This window comes from Macrobrachium nipponense, chromosome 11, assembly GCF_015104395.2.
Source record: "Macrobrachium nipponense isolate FS-2020 chromosome 11, ASM1510439v2, whole genome shotgun sequence".
Taxonomy (NCBI): Eukaryota; Metazoa; Arthropoda; class Malacostraca; order Decapoda; family Palaemonidae; genus Macrobrachium; species Macrobrachium nipponense.
Genome location: NC_061087.1, coordinates 29,981,265 through 29,998,861, shown reverse-complemented (window position 1 = coordinate 29,998,861; position 17,597 = coordinate 29,981,265). Strand labels below are relative to the sequence as shown.

The 17,597-nt window shown below is 43.0% G+C and overlaps 3 protein-coding genes across 4 annotated transcripts in view; 1 reads left to right on the top strand and 2 right to left on the bottom strand.

The window, feature by feature from the left end:
* Positions 1 to 393: 393 nt before the first annotated feature.
* Positions 394 to 2,953, bottom strand: LOC135208423 (piggyBac transposable element-derived protein 4-like). Its single transcript, XM_064240577.1, has 3 exons — positions 2,181 to 2,953; positions 969 to 1,882; positions 394 to 580 (listed from the first exon to the last, which is right to left on the bottom strand). The coding sequence occupies exons 1-2, from the start codon at positions 2,951 to 2,953 to the stop codon at positions 1,267 to 1,269; spliced, it is 1,389 nt and encodes a 462-aa protein (XP_064096647.1). The 3' UTR covers positions 394 to 580; positions 969 to 1,266.
* Positions 2,954 to 8,509: 5,556 nt separating this feature from the next.
* LOC135208416 (uncharacterized) lies at positions 8,510 to 9,744 on the bottom strand. The gene is made up of 3 exons (XM_064240565.1): positions 9,394 to 9,744; positions 9,091 to 9,319; positions 8,510 to 8,922 (listed from the first exon to the last, which is right to left on the bottom strand). Exons 1-3 carry the CDS (start codon positions 9,742 to 9,744, stop codon positions 8,510 to 8,512), a joined length of 993 nt encoding a protein of 330 aa, XP_064096635.1.
* A 6,747-nt stretch (positions 9,745 to 16,491) lies between these two features.
* LOC135202642 (protein rogdi-like) overlaps positions 16,492 to 17,597 on the top strand; it is a 65,000-nt gene continuing 63,894 nt past the window's right edge. For both annotated transcript variants that reach the window (XR_010311813.1, XM_064232164.1), the window contains exon 1: positions 16,492 to 16,658. Coding sequence is in view for 1 of the 2 variants with exons in the window: in XM_064232164.1 (XP_064088234.1) it covers positions 16,623 to 16,658 (36 nt within the window). In the remaining variant the exon portion in view is untranslated. The remainder of the gene's footprint in view (positions 16,659 to 17,597) is intronic.

Here is a 17,597-nt window from a genome sequence, read left to right as displayed (position 1 = left end):
TATGAGGGAGCATAAATGCTGAAAAGATCCACTATGAGGAGCAATAAATGCTGAAAGATCCACTATGAGGGAGCAATAAATGCTGAAAGATCCACTATGAGGGAGCAATAAATGCTGAAAGATCCACTATGAGGGAGCAATAAATGCTGAAGTGGTCCCCTATGAGTGCGTGATTACCACATACGTGAAAAGGTGGTCTAGTGTTTGGAGGTTTACCCCCTGGACAGGTAGCGTGGACAAACACTCCCGCTGCAGGTAGTGGTGTCATATATGTCACACTTCCTTTGGGAGCTTAAAGGGAGGGGACCAATTTACCAATTAAAATTTTTTTGTATATAGTTTACAAATTTAAAGAATCTAATTTCCACTGGTGAAGGAGAAAAAAACGCGTAATATGAAAATTACCCTGTACTTACATAATTACGAAAATAAGTATAAAAATACAATTTTAGTTAAATAATTGGCACTGTACACTTTAAAGTAAAAAAACTGGACAAAAAACGACTTGTGTGCTGCAATTACAATATTTCCTGAATACATTGATGTAAAAACATTGCCGATATCAGCGAAACTGCCAGATCTGTAAAGAAAAGAAAAAGCAGTTAATTTTTTTATACAAAATCACCAAAAAATATTTGTGTGAAATGAATGCTATATTTATAGTAGTAATACTTATTATATCTGGATGAATTTTTCCAAAAGTCATCTACAATGATCCTAGATGATGGCAAAACCTTAAAAATTATATTTAGTTAATATAAACTGGGAAAAAGCTTAGTTCAAATGTAACCCTTACCGTGCGCAATTGACGTAAAAGAAAGGCATATTTAGAAAGAGTACTAATAATTGATGGATATGCATGAAATTGTACATAAATAATCTATGATGACCCTAGATGAGGGCAAAAAAGGTTAAAAATTATATTTAGTAAGTATAAACTGGTAAGAAAAATAATTCGTGAAACTTACTACGTGAGTTGGCACTGGTCGGGCACTGGTCGCAGATGTAGTTGACACGAAAGTTACACGCAGGCTTATGGCACTTAGCACACAAAAGCTTGGTCCTGGTATTAGAAGATGAAGGGCAGAGAGGGCATCTGTTGCTCTTGTCACTTCGTTTTGGAGTGTCTGGAGTCTCGTCTTTGGGCTCTTTTACCTCAAAAACAGAACAAATGAGGTAAGTCAAGTCCCTTGGGAGGTACCTCTTGTTTCCAAGTCGAGCAAGTGCTGCATCAAGGCCGAGTTCCATGGCCAATTCCAATGAAAATTACCTCCTGTTGTACAACTTGTTGCCAGACAAGTTTTGGTGGATAAAGAAGGAATTATTCACAACAATATTGATAATCGCATAGAAGACACATAAGGGCCACCTCCTGGTCTTCCTGCTGCAGGTCAGGGCAGAACATATCTGATCGAAGATGTCGACTCCTCCCTTTGTGGCATTATAAAACATATGAATTTGACTTTTCTGGTTCTCAATAACTGTGGGACTGTGATGTACTGTGGAAAGAATCTGGATCCTTTTCGTGGACTTTACACGTTGGCACAAAAGGGTGACCTTGTCCTTGTAGTTATACGAGGCCACACATTCGCCTAATTCCAGGGGCGTTGTCAGCATCACAGAAGGCATGTAAGGCTTGGGACGAATAGTGCCAACTAAATGCATCCCAAATTGACGGAGACCCTTGGCTAGTGGCAGGGAAGTAAACCAGTTGTCCGTCGTAACAATACGCCCAGCCTTCCTGAAGGGTCGGGTTACTTCCAACGTAAAGTACTCTCCCAAGGACGTACTTGTAGTGGTAGTCCCCTTGTCCAAGTAGGGAATGGCATTGCACATGTAGAACGTCTTTGCATCACAGGCCATAACTAACTTGATGCCATACCTAAGAGAAAAGAAAAGAAAATAAAAGAAATTATAAATATAAAGAAAACAAAACTAAAGAAACTATAAAAGAAATTTTAAAAAATAGCATAAGATTTACATTGAAGAAAATGCAATGAAATTGTGTGTGTGTGTGTGTGTGTGTATGTATATATAGATATATATATAATATATATATATATATATATATATATATATAAATATTTATTATTATATCTATATATATATATATATATCTATATATATATATATTAAAATATATATATATATTATATATAATATTAAAACCTTTTACTTACTTTGCTGGTTTATTCGGGATGTACATCCTGAAACCGCACCGTCCACTGAAGGCGAGGAGCTGCTCATCCACAGTAAGTTGCCCACTGGGTTCGTAGTTTGCAATGCAATTTGCAATGATCTGGTTCCACAAACTCCTTATGGGAGCAAATTTGTCAGTCTTCACACGCTCCTCCCTCGTGGCAAGGCTGTCAAATCGTAGGGCCCTAAGAATAAAGGCGAAGCGGCGCTCACTCATGACGCTCCTGTAGAAGGGGCATCCTAGAGACCTGGAGAACATCTCTTCCGATGTCAGATGATTGTCCTTCCGTGCCCCTGTCATGACGAGAATCCCAAGGAAGGCACGGAACTCCATGAGGCTCAAGTCCTTGAAGGTGGGGTCGTTTTGCAGCTCGAACTTGTTCCGGAGGGTGGTGATCTTGTCGTTGGTGTGGACGATCACTTCTACAAGCAACGTATTTGGCAAAAATTTGTCAAAGACTTCAACAGGAGTCCTACACCCGAAGACAGCCATGGTAGGGCCGGCAGTGTCAAACTGGTCGATCTTCAGGATGGGTGGCATTGTTGGGTTTGGCTTTGAGTGCCACTTCGTGTTGTCCCTAGCCTTGTAGGAGTCATCCGGCAATCTCTTCAATGCCACACCTTCTGCAGGGCAAAGAGGGCCTCTCCTCCTTTTCCTACTCCTGATCTCCACGGGACTAATATCAGGCACAGGAACAGCTGCTGTAACCGCAGGAGACGCTGAAGGAGGCACAGGAGATACTACAGGAGGCATAGGAGATGTTCTGCAAAGGAGGAGGAACAAGGAAAAAAAAGGATTCTTGCCAAGGAGGCAACAGGAAGGATTTTGCAAGGAGGCCACAGGAGATTCTGCCAGGAAAAGGCAAGGGAAAGGAAAATTCTGCAGGAGAACCAGGAGATTCTGCAAGAGGCACAGGAGATTCTGCAGGAGGCACAGGATTCTGCAGGAGGCACAGTAGTTCTGCCAGAGCACGAGGAGATTCTGCAAGGAGCAACAAGGAGGATACTACAGGAGGGCTACAGAGATTACTCCAGAGGCCACAGGAGATTCTGGGCAAGGAGGCACAGGAGCTACTTACATGGAGGCACAGGAGGATCTGCAGGAGGGCACAGGAGATTACTAACAGGAGGCACCCAGAGGGATTCTGCAGGAGGCACAGGAGATTACTACAGGAGCACAGGAGGATCCTACAGGAGGCACAGGAGATTCTGCAGGAGGCACAGGAGATTACTACAGAGGCAACAGGAGTTCTGGCAGAGGCACAGGGAGATATTACCAGGAAGGCCAAAGAGATACTACAGGAGGCACAGGAGATTCTGCAGGAGGCACCAGGAGAAACTACAGGAGGCACAGGAGATAATTACAGGAGGGTCACAGGGAGATTCTGCAAAGGAGGCACAGGAGATTACTCAGGAGGCACAGGAGGATTCTGCAGGAGGCACAGGGAGATTACTACAGGAGGCACAGGAGTTCTGCAGGAGCAACAGGAGATTCTACAGGAGGCACAGGAGATACTACAGGAGGCAAGGAGATACTACAGGAGGAACAGGAGATTCTTGCAGGAGGCACAGGAGATTTACTACAGGAGGCACAGGAGGATTCGCAGGAGGCAAAGGAAGATACTACAAGGAGGGAACAGGAGATAAGAAAGGAGGCACAGGAGATTCCTGCAGGAGGGCACAGGAGATAGTACAGGAGGACAGGAGATTCTGCAGGGGCACAGGAGGATATACAGGAGCACAGGAAGATAACACAGGAGGCACAGGAGATTCTGCCAGGAGGCACAGGAGGATACTACAGGGCGGCCAGGAGATTCTGCAGGAGGCACAGGGGATACTACAGAGGCACAGGAGATTCGTCAGGAGGCACAGGAGATAAACCTACAGGGAGGCCACAGGAGATTCTGCAAGGAGGCAACAGGAGATTAATACAGGAGGCACAGAGATTCGCAGGAGGCACAGGAGATTACTTACAGGAGGCAAAGGAGGATACTACAGGAGGCCAAGGAGATTTACTACAGAGGCACAGGAGGATACTAAGGAGTCACAGGAGATACTACAGGAGGCACAGGGAGAGATTCCTGCAGGAGGGCACAGGAGAATTACTACAGGAGGCCACAGGAGGATACTACAGGAGGCACAGGAGAGATTACACAGGAGGCAAAGGAGATTCTGCAGGAGGCACAGGAGATACTACAAGGAGGGCAAGGAGATACTACAGGCAGGAAAGGAGATTATACAGGAGGCACAGAGATTTTTTTCTGGCCCAAAGGGAGGCACAGGAGATTTATACAGGAGGCACAGGAGATACTACAGGAGGCACAGGAGATTTGCAGGAGGCAACAGGAGAACTTAAGAGCGCACAGGAGATACACAGAGGCCAACAGGATGGATACTAACGGGAGGCAAAGGAGATTCCTGAAGGAGGCAAGGAGATAATACAGGAGGCACATGGAGGATACTACAGGAGGCACAGGAGATACCTACAGGAGGCACAGGAGGAATTTCTGGCAGGAGCACAGGAAGATACTACAGGAGGAACATGAGATAACTACAGGAGGCACAGGAGATTACTACGGAGGCACAGGAGGATCTGCAGGAGGCACAGGAGATTAATACAGGAGGCACAGGGAGGATACTACAGGTAGGTCAAACAGGAGATATACCAGGATGGGAACAGGAGATTACTAAAGGAGGACAGGAGATTCTGCAAGGAGGCACAAGGAAGAATTACTACAGGAGAGCAACAGGAGGATTCTTGCGGAGGCACAGGAGATTCTGCAGGGAGGCACAGGAGTTAATCAGGAGGCACAGGGAGATTATGCAAGAGGCACAGGAGAACTACAGGAGCACAGGAGGAACGACAGGAGGCACAGGAGATTACTACAGGAGGGCCAGGAGATGGCTGCAGGACGGCACAGGAGATCTACTGGAGGCAAAGGGAGGATACTACAGGAAGGCAGGAGATTCTGCACGGAGGCAAGGAGAATACTACAGGAGCAACAGAGATATACAGGAGGCACAGGAGAACTACAGGAGGCACAGGGGAGATCTGTGCCAGGAGGAAAAGGAGATTACTACAGGAGCACAGGGGGATTCTGGCAGTAGGCACAGGGAGGATACTACAGGAGGCCACGGAAGGATTATGCAGGAGGCCACAGGAGCTTACTGCCAGGAGGCACAGGAGATACTAACAGGAGGCACAGGAGATACTACAGGAGGAACAGGAGATTCTGGCCAGGAGGCACAGGAGATACTACAGGAGGCAAAGGCGATACTAAGAGGGCACAGGAGATTTCTGCAGGGGGGGGGGGGGGGGCCCAACCCAGGGGAAAGAATACAGGAGCGCAAAACAGGAGATTCGCAGGAGGCACACAGGAGGATACTACAGGGGCAAGGAGAAGACCTACAGAGGCACAGGGAGATTCTGCAGGGAGGCACAGGAGTACTACAGGAGCACACCGGAGATTCTGCAGGAGGCACAGGAAGGATACTAACAAGGAGGCCAACAGGAGGATTCTCAGGAGGCACAGGAGATACTACAGGAGGCCACAGGAATACTACAGGAGGCACAGGAGATCTGCGGATGGCAGCAGGAGATACACGGAGGCACAGGAGATTCTGCAGGAGGCACAGGAGATACTATCAGGAGGCACAGGAGATCTACAAGAGGCGTACAGGGAAGGATATCTGCAGGAGGCACAGGAGATACTTACTGAGTGCACAGGAAGGATACTACAGAGGCACAGGAGATTCTGGCGGAGGCACAGTAGATACTACAGGAGGCACAGGAAGATTTCTGGCAGGAGGGCACCGAGGATACTTTTAAAACAGGGAAGGGGGGGCCCCCAAAACCCAGGAGATTCTGCAGGAGGCACCAGGAGATACTAGCCAGGAGGCCTCGGAGATACTACAGAGTGCACAGGAAGATACTACAGGAGGCCTCAGGGAGATTCTGCGGAAGGCACAGGAGTACTACAGGAGCACAGAGATTCTGCAGGAGGCAAAGGAGATAACTACAGGAGGCACAGGAGATACTAACAGGATTCCACAGGAGATTCCTGCAGGAGCAACAAGGAGATACTACAGGAGGCACAGGAGGATTCTGGCAGGAGGGCACAGGATTATACTACTGAGGAGGCCCAGGAGGATACTAACAGGAGGCAACAGGAGATTCTGCAGGGAGGCACAGGAGATACTACAGGAGGCAAACAGGGAGATTCTGCAGGAGGCACAGGAGATACTACAGGTTGCACGGAGATTCTGTCGGAGCACAGGAGATACTTACAGGAGGCACAGGAGATTCTGCAGGAGGCCACTAGGAGATACTACAGGAGGGCACAGGAGATTCCTGCAGGAGGCACAAGGAGTACTACAGGAGGCAACAGGAGATAACTACAGGAGGCACAGGAGATACTACAGGAGGCACAGGAGAATTACTACAGGAGCACAGGAATACTACAGGAGGCACAGGAATTCTGCAGGAGAGGCACAGGAGATACTACAGGAGCACATGGAGATACTACAGGAGCACAGATTGGAGATACTACAGGAGGCACAGGAAATTCTGGCAGGAGGCACAGGAGATACTACAGGAGGCCACAGGAGATTACTACAGGAGCAAAAGGAGGATATCTAACAGGAAGCACAGAGATTCTGAGAGGCACAGGAGATACTACAGGAGGCACAGTATCTACCTACAGGAGGCACAGGAGAATTCTGCAGGAAAGGCACAGGAGATACTACAGGAGGCCACAGGAGATACTACAGGGAGGCACAGGATATACTACAGGAGGCACAAGGAGATTCCTGCGAGGCAACAGGAGATACTACAGGATGGCAAGGAGTACGACAGAGGCACAGGAGATACTACAGGAGGCACAGGAGATTCTGCAGGAGGCACAGGAGATACTACAGGAGGCACAGGAGATACTACAGGAGGCACAGGAGATACTACAGGAGGCACAGGAGATTCTGCAGGAGGCACAGGAGATTACTACAAGGAGCACAGAGATCTACAGTTAGGCCACAGGCAGATACTACATGAGGCACAGAGATATACAGGAGGCACAGGAGATTCTGCATGGAGCCAGGAGCTCTACAGGAGCCAACAGGAAATTCTGCAGGAGGCACAGGAGATTCTGGCAGGAGGCGCAAGGAGATACTACAGGAGGCACGGAGATTCTGCTAAGAGGCACGAGGAGATACTACAGGAAGGCACAGGGGATACTACAGGAGGCACAGAGATACTACAGGAGGCACATGAGATTCTGCAGGAGGCAACAGGAGATACTACAGAGGCAAAGAGATTACTACAGAGGCACGAGATTCTGCAGAGGCACAGGAGATAGCTACAGGGAAGGCAACTGGAGATACTGATGATTGCACAGGAGATACTACAGGAGGCACAGGAGATTCTGCAGGAGGCACATGGAGATACATACAGGAGGCAGACAGGAGATTCTGCAGGGGCACAGAGAATACTACAGGAGCACAGGAGATATCTATACAGGAGGCACATGGATTCGCAGGAGGGCACAGGAGATACTACAGGAGGCACAGGAGATTCTGCAGGAGGCACAGGAGATACTACAGGAGGCACAGGAGATACTACAGGAGGCACAGGAGATTCTGCAGGAGGCACAGGAGATACTACAGGAGGCAAGGAGATACTACAGGAGGAACAGGAGATTTACTACACGGGCAAGGAGATACTAACAGGAGGCACAGGAGATTCTGCAGGAGCACAGGAGATACTACCGGAGGCCACAGGAGATCTGCAGGAGGCACAGGAGTACTACAGGAGGCACAGGAGATTCTGCCCAGGAGGCAAGGAAGATTACTACAGAGGCACAGGAGGATACTACAGGAGCAAGGAGATTAACTACAGGAAGGCAAGGAGATTCTGCAGGAGGCACAGGAGATTACTACAGAGGCACAGGAGGATACTAACAGGAGGCACAGAGATTCTACGGAGGCACAGGAGATTCCTGCAGGGAGCCACAGGAGATACTACAAGGAGGCACAGGAGGATTCTGCAGGAGGCACAAGGAGAATACGACAGGGAGCACAGGAGATCTGCAGGAGCACAGGAGGATACTAACAGGAGGACAGGAGATATACAGGAGGCACAGGAGATATACAGGAGCACCAGGAGATTATACTGAGGAACAGGAGATTCTGCAGGAGGCCACAGGAGATTATACAGGAGGCACAGGAGATATACAGGAGGCACAGGAGGATCTGCAGGAGCCAAAGGAGATACTACAGGAGGAACAGGAGGATTCTGCAGGAGGCCACAGGAGATTACTTACAGGAGGCACAGGAGGATACTACAGGTAGGCACCAGGAGATTCTGCAGGGGGAGGACACAGGAGATACTACAGGAGGCACAGGGAAGATTTTGCAGGAGGCCAAGGAGATAAACTACAGGAGGCACAGGAGATACTACAGGAGGCACAGGAGATTCTGCAGGAGGCACAGGAGATACTACAGGAGGCACAGGAGATACTACAGGAGGCACAGGAGATTCTGCAGGAGGCCACAGGGAAGCTTCTTGCAGGAGGCACAGGAGATCTGCAGGAGGCACAGGAGATTCTGCAGGAGGCACAGGAGATTCTGCAGGAGGCACAGGAGATACTACAGGAGGCACAGGAGATTCTGCAGGAGGCACAGGAGATTCTGCAGGAGGCACAGGAGATTCTGCAGGAGGCACAGGAGATACTGCAGGAGGCACAGGAGATTCTGCAGGAGGCACAGGAGATTCTGCAGGAGGCAAGGAGATTCTGACGGGAGGCACAGGAGGATACTACAGGAGACAGAGATTCTGCAGGAGGCACAGAGATTCTGCAGGAGGCACAGGAGAGTCTGCAGGGCACAGGAGATACTTACAGGAGGACAGGAGATTCCTGCCAGGAGGCACAGGAGATTCTGTAGGAGGCACAGGAAATTCTGCAGGAGCAAAGAGAGATTCTGCAGGAGGCACAGGAGATTCTGCAGGAGGCACAGGAGATACTACAGGAGGCACAGGAGATTCTGCAGGAGGCACAGGAGATACTACAGGAGGCACAGGAGATTCTGCAGGAGGCACAGGAGATTCTGCAGGAGGCACAGGAGATTTCTGCAGGAGGCAAGAGATAACTACGGAGGCACAGGAGATACTACACGGAGGCACAGAGATATGCATGGAGGCACATGAGATTCTGCAGGAGGCACAGGAGATTCTGCAGGAGGCACAGGAGATTCTGCAGGAGGCACAGGAGATTCTGCAGGAGGCACAGGAGATACTACAGGAGGCACAGGAACAAGGGAATGCAAACGAACTGCGTGCGAGACAGCCAAATCTTGTATCTCTTCAGGTATTTCTTCCACATGTTCAGCAGCCAAAAGCTGAACCTCATGTCCCTCACGCAGCCAGGTTTGGGCGTCGTGCAGGTCGTCCTGGACACTGTCTGTCTCAAAGGTAACTGTAAAAGGCTCTTCTTCATCACTACTTACTAAAAGGAGCTCCAAATACTCCTCCTCCCTAAGATTTTTCTTGGCCATGCTGAAATCTGAAAACAGGAAAAAATAGAAAATTAGAAATTAGCCTCAAAATCACATTTTTGCTGCCTTCCGATCCAATATGGTGATTGGTACGGGTAGCTACACCATTCACTGTTATGTTCCGATAAACACAATCAAATTATTTCACTAAGTAATAATACAGTAATGTAAAATGCGAAACTTTTGCATTTGCGTGACTTACCCCTGTTAAGGTTAAATATGCAACAATTCCGACTTTGGAGGGCGATATTCGGCGAGGGCAGCTGAGCAGAGATATTACACGCCTTGCTTTCACCGAGGCTGGTGAGCAACTAACAATAACGTTCCTGGTGGAAGACAAGCGCGACCATGCTAGGCGTCTATGCGCAAAAACGAAAAAACGCATTTTTGCGCAGTTGCCTGGGCAGATCTGACACCACGCTACCGGTCCAGGGGTAATGATGAATGGGAAAGTACAATAATTATCTAAAGTGTGTTTTTTTAAATAAGCATAGAGTGCCTGTTCCCAAGGAGAAATTGATACAAATAGAGTCAGTCCCCCGTTTTGATATGAAAATCTCTATTCGTAACTACATACTAAGAAAGTGGCAGGAGGATGGTCATCTCCCCTTCTTGCTAATAATAAGTTAAAAACAATTGGACCTCAAGTAGGAATTTGGCAATCATCCTATCAAAGCGACAGGAGGACTGAAGTTATTTTAACAAGGTTGAGAATTGGTCACTGCCGGAATGACGCACAGTTTTCTTCTTGATGGTGGTAGTGCTCCAGACCCAGTGTGTGTTCACTGTGATAGCCCTTTGTCAGTTGAGCACATTCTGGTTCACTGCACCAGGTATGGAAATGAGAGGCGGATGTACCATCTAGATGGTAAAACTATATCTGAAATTTTAGGAGACAACATCGATGTTGGCCCTGTTATGAGTTTTTCAAAGCCTTGTGGATTTTATAAAAATGTCTAGTAATTCTATATAGATATAATTATTAATTTTTAAAATTTTTCTTTTTATTATAAATGGTCATTTAACTTTTAATTCCATTAGAAATTGAATCTCGATTTTACAGTTTTAAACATTGATCATCAGAGTACCTATTTTAAACTCATTATTAATATCATTCCCATTGAACTCATTATTTATATTTCCATTTCTATTCATTATCACTATAGCGCTGAATGGCTCTATGGGTCCCAGTGCTTGGCTTTATGCCAAAATCACATATTCCATTCCAACAAAATTACATGTTGAAATTTTATATATGTAGACCAAAACCATGTTGAAGTTTTTAATTTGATTTTATTGCCAAGTCATATTTATTCTTGTGTTAATGCTTTACTAAAAAAAGCTGTCCAACCTTAGAAAACTAAAAAATTATGCTCAGTTCTTTGGGTAACCATTAAGCCGCCAACGGCCATACCATTAGGCCCAAGAAAAAAATAACCTTTTTTTAGAACACGAGGGCTAATGTACTAACCCAAATCAATTTGGGGTAGGCCATGGTACTCTAATAACAAGATTTCCCAGAGGCTGGAGTTAAAAAAGAAAAAAAAGTTTTATGTAGAATCCTGGGTTTAGAATACTATTACACCTCTACCTCGACAGTTTATTTATTTATTTATTTATTTTCAAAGTGGAGAGTGTTGTCATGCCAAGAACTGCCTTTGCATTTGAGGTTTTATGCCATTATTGCAGTTTCTCTCTCTCTCTCTCTCTCTCTCTCTCTCTCTCGTAGTAGCCATCTTGCTTGGTGAGACATTCCCGCGTGAAGTCAGATTAATCAACAGATATCACAAGTTTAACATACGACTAGAATTTGAGAAATATCTAGAAGTGTTCGTGAACTATCGGTGATAAGATTAGTGTGAAAATAGTAGGATAAAGCGTCTTCTAAGTTAGTTTATCAAGTGTAATACTGTAAATCAGAACAAGATGGCAGTAAGTTCCAACTGCGGGAAGAAATGGCGTAATTTAGCTTGCTTGGCGGATTCGCAATACGATGAGGTAGCAGGAAGGGAACTGGCATTTCTCATCTATGAAATCAGCAACAGTCCTAACCAAAAAGATACAAAAGCATTCATAGATATATTAAAAGGATATAATCCTTCAAACTGGAACAAATCTAATGAAAACATCTTGTAAAATAATTGAAGAAGTTCCAAATAAAATCCAAGTGTTAAAGAGACTCATAAAGAAAATATACATAAACCAACATATTCCGACAAAGAAAATGAATAAGGTGAATCTTGTGAATATCCTAATTGACGCATTAGGAAAAAGAATGCCAAAAGCATGCAAACTGTGTAAGGTTTGGTATAGCATAGTCAATCCACAAAACCTAATCAGAAAATGTGCTGCATGCAACATTCCGACCCATCCACAGTGTGCCGAGGTAATGCAAGATATGAGAAAAGATACAAGAATTTTTTGCTCAACATGTCTATCATGGATAGACAATGTTATTAAATCAAGATTGAATGTACAAATAGTTGAGGATGAAGAAGAAGAGGAAGAGAAGAAGAAGAAGAAGAAGAGGAAAACGGAAGAGAAGTAAACAAAAATGAAATGACAGAAAAAAAATAAGGAAAACAAAGAACAAGATAAAAGTATGGATGCAGAGATACTCATTGATACTACATATGAGGCAATAAGCAGCAATACCTACGAAGAAATAAATTACGATATGACAACAGAAAAGCAATCCCGAAGAGGCTCTACCCAGATCTACACAATGACGGGAAAGAGGAAAAAATAGACAAGAAAGACAAAATCTGCAACCTTTTGAAAAGAGGGAATTGCAGATTTGGAGAAAGATGTTTACTACAAACATCCTAAGTATGTCACAACTATGAAATATATGGTAAATGTGCATACCTAGATGGCTATGGGGGATGATTGCAGAGATCTGCATCCAAAAATATGCAAATACCTAAAAGAAGGAAAAGGATGTAAGTTCGACAAAAAATGCAAATATATGCACCCTGCAGCCATGAATCATAATCAAATAAATAACCAACCAAGTAATAAAATCCAAAATAAGAAAGAAAAATAAAGAGAGAAATCAAGAATATAGGTAAAGAGAAAAGCAAACCACCAATGAGATATGCAGAGATGTCAGCAAAAAATTTCAAAGCATCAGCTCCAAAATTCTACTCAAGAGATAATAACTGTATTTATTATGCAAGAGGATATTGCAGAAACGGAGAAAATTTTGCAGATTCAGACACAAAATGAATAATTATGATGAAGGAAGATCAAATATTTGGAAAAGTTGGATTTTTTAATGTCAGAATTTCTGGAAATGAAAAAAAGAACAACATACCAGAACAGGAAAGAGACATGGGAAAATCCTTATTACTACCAATATTAAAACGAAGGAGAAAACACGCAAACCATCATAGTGATGAATGCGCAGGGTTTAGTTACGAGTAACTCAAAAAGAAAAATAGAGTACTTAGAAGAACTAACCCAAATTGAAAAGAAAATAGATATAATGAATATAAGTGAAACCTGGTATTCCCAAGAGACTGGGAATGATGATCAAATAAAAGGGTTCCAAACTTATAGATCAGATAGAAAAAATAGGAATCAAGGGGGAACCGCAATATATGGGAAAGACAAAAAACAAGGAAAAATATATGAGAAATATAGTAACTCAGAATGTGAACTAATAGCGGTAGAATTTGAATCTGAAAAATTAATGAACATAGTAATATATAGACCTCCTAATACTAAAGAGTTTGACTTAATAATTGAAAAATTGGATGATATATGTAGAAATCACAAGGACTGGACTATTCTCCTATCTGGTGACTTCAACTTTCCTTTCGTAGAATGGAAAGAACGAATAGGAGATTGTGGTTGTACTTATACATATAAAAAAGAGAGTAATAGTAGTGCAGAAGATAAGAGGTAATTTGAAAAGCTATTAGATATGCTACTAGAATACAACATTCAACAAATAAATCACCTGCCAACAAGAAAGGAAAATACTTTAGACCTAGTATTTGTGAACGAGATGAATTATGTTAAAGAAATAATAGTTTATAATGCGAGTATTTCAGACCATAATGTCATAGAATTAACAGTTCATTCCAAAGCAAGTGAAAATAGAGATAAGCAAGAATTGAAAAAGTGGGAAGGATATGGAAAATACAACTTCTACAGTAAAAATATAAAATGGTCAGAAATAAATGAAGAATTAAGCAAAGATTGGGATACATTTTCGTAAGCGATTACATAAGGGTAAATACGGAGATATTATATAAAATATTAGAGAAAATAGTGGATAAATAATATACCGAAGAAGAAAAGTAAACATCATTCATGCATACCAAGAGACAGAAGGATCTTGTTCCAGAAAATCAGAAAGTGGAAAAAAGGTCTTGCAAAAGAATAAAATGCATGGAAAGTTATAGAACTAAAAAGTAAGATAGAAATGCAGAACAAAAGATTATACAATCAAAGAAAATGAAAAACGGGACTTGGAAGAAAAAACCCTATTAAATATCAAGCAAAACCCCAAACTATTATACTCATATGCGAAGAAGATGAATAAAAGAAGAATAGAAATAGGCCCTCTGAGAATTGAAGGGAGATTAACGAATGAAAAAAAAGGAAATTTGCAACATACTGGCAGAACGATATAAGAGAGAATTCACCCCTAGAATAGATAATGAAGATAATGATATAGAAGTAAGGGACGAAAATAGTGAATATTTAGCTGACATAGAAATTAATGAAGCTGATATTGTGCAGGCAATTAATGAAATTAAAAATGGAGCTGCTGCGGGGCCTGATGGAGTCCCTGCTATTTTGTTGAAGAAAGTAGTTCATTCTATCGCAAAGCCACTTGCAATATTATTAAGACAAAGTGTAGATACAGGCAAGATTTATGATGAGCACAATTAGATATATCACCCCTACTTTCAAAAGTGGATCAAGACTAGAGGCAAGTAATTATAGGCCTGTGAGTCTAACATCACATATTATGAAAGTGTATGAAAGGGTAATGAAGAAAAATATTATGAAACATTTAATAAAAAACAATTTGTTTAATATAGGACAACACGGTTTCGTACCCGGAAAAAGTACACAAACCCAACTGTTAGTCCACCGTGAGAACATATTCAAAAATATGAAAAGCGGAAATGAAACAGATGTGGTTTATCTAGACTTTGCAAAAGCTTTTGACAAAGTAGACCATAATATATTAGCAAAGAAAATTAGAAAACACAATATCGTAGATAAAGTAGGAAGATGGTTAAAAGAATTTTTACACAACAGAAAACAGATAGTTATTGCAAAAGATGAGAAATCGGATGAAACCAAGGTAATATCCGGTGTGCCACAAGGTACGGTGTTAGCTGCAATACTGTTTGTTATTATGATTGAAGACATAGACAGTAATGTTAAGGATTCGGTAGTGAGTAGTTTCGCTGATGACACAAGAATAAGTAGAGAAATTACTTGTGATGAAGATAGGAACGCTCTACAAAGAGACCTTAACAAAGTATATGATTGGGCAGAGGAAAATAGGATGGTATTTAACTCTGATAAATTTGAATCAATAAATTATGGAGACAGAGAAGGAAAGCTATATGCATATAGGGGACCTAATAATGAGACAATCACAAATAAGGAAGCAGTTAAAGACCTTGGTGTGATGATGAATAGGAACATGTTATGCAATGATCAAATAGCAATTCTTTTGGCAAAATGTAAAGCAAAAATGGGAATGTTGTTACGGCACTTCAAAACAAGAAAAGCTGAACACATGATTATGCTTTATAAAACATATGTTCGCAGTCCACTTGAATATTGCAATATGATATGGTACCCACACTATCAAAAGGATATTGCACAAATAGAGAGTGTACAAAGGTCCTTTACAGCTAGAATAGAAGAAGTTAAGGACCTTGACTACTGGGAAAGACTACAATCCTTAAAATTATATAGTCTAGAAAGGAGAAGAGAACGCTACATGATAATTCAGGCATGGAAACAGATAGAAGGAATAACAGAAAATATCATGGAACTAAAAATATCAGAAAGAGTAAGCAGAGGTAGATTAATAGTGCCCAAAACAATACCAGGAAAAATAAGGAAAGCACACAGGACATTAATCCACTACACACCAGCATCGATAATGCAGCGTCTATTCAATGCGTTGCCAGCTCATCTGAGGAATATATCAGGAGTGAGCGTAGATGTGTTTAAGAATAAGCTCGACAAATATCTAAACTGCATCCCAGACCATCCAAGATTGGAAGATGCAAAATATACCGGAAGATGTACTAGCAACTCTCTGGTAGACATTAGAGGTGCCTCACACTGAGGGACCTGGGGCAACCCGAACGAACTGTAAGGTCTGTAAGGTAAGGTAAGGTCTCTCTCTCTCTCTCTCTCTCTCTCTCTCTCTCTACTATATACATATACTATAATATATAATTTGATCATGCGTGACAGGAGACAGCGACCCCACCAAGAAGAAGAAGGAAGGAAGAAGAAGAAGAAGAAGAAGGTGGTTTAATTTCCAAAAGACCTTAATCAACAACAGAAAATTGTATGTAGAATAGCTGAGAATATTGTATTCCAATAAAAAATTTAATCGTAGATTCACAACAAACTCGCCTAATAATCACATTTTAATTTATTTTTTAATCGGTATGCGTGACATTTCATCCCAGAAGGCAAATTGCGCATGCGCATGACTGACAAAGGGATCATTCCTCACGAATGGATGTTACGTCACGACTCACGAGCGTCACAAACGTAAACAATCGAAAAGTCGATCAGCTGATTCAGGGAACACCTCCGCATATTTAATATACTCCCGGGAGGCGAATATACTCGTGGAAATAGTGGTAATACACAACTACAAGATGGGAGACAGCGACAGAGGAGAATTGGCAGTTTTGGTGAGTTTCTAAAGTCGTTTAATGAGGTAGATTTAAGCTAAGATAAGGTTCTGTCTTTTGGCCTTTAGCTAATGGGATACCTACTTAGTTAGCTACCTACCTACTACCTAGGTTTAGTAATGGGCACTGCTTCAGACTACGACACCATAGGTCTCTTAAGCTATTTCTAGCTTATAGTTCAGAATTTATTGGGTTTTGCTGGTGATTAAAGCTTAAATTACTTGGCTTCAAGAGCATTTATTCCCCTGGGACCCCCATACATACGGTGCCATAAGGTAGAACTGCAGCCTGGCTCCGTGATCGTCGACCTGGACATTTACCGCCTTGACATCGAATATTACCGATAAAGTTGATTTTTCTTTTAATTTTAGTATTGCTGGTGGTAATTTTAGGCAATAGTAACTCTGCCCGGACTGCAAGGAACGTTCCCATGAATATGACAGCGTTAGATCTACAGTACTAGGTATTCCGCGGTGGCCTAGACTATGGCAGTTGCAGTTTTCTATGCAGTTTTACCTCCTGAACAAGAATTTTAAGTAATATTTATTCGGACGACTGTAATTAACCCCTGGGGGCCAGTACTAAACATGGTGAAATACTATACATTGGACGCCCCAATCCCTAGTGGATTTCGTATCTGCGGTTACGTTCCTTGCAGTCCGTGCGGAACTATTCTGTAGAATTACCATGACAGCCGCTAGGGATTGAGGCATCAAATGTATTTCTTCGCGTTTAGTACTGGCCCTGGAGGTTAATTACAGTTGACCCCCAAAAAACAACGGTACATTCTGAATAAGCAACCTAAATACTATAGGAAACTAATTTTCAAAGAAATAACCAATGCAGAGTTATTACCTATATTTACCTTGCTGACAAATGAGATGGTGTTCCTTATTTTCAGTCAATTATTAGTTTTAGCCTAACCTCATATCTCTAACC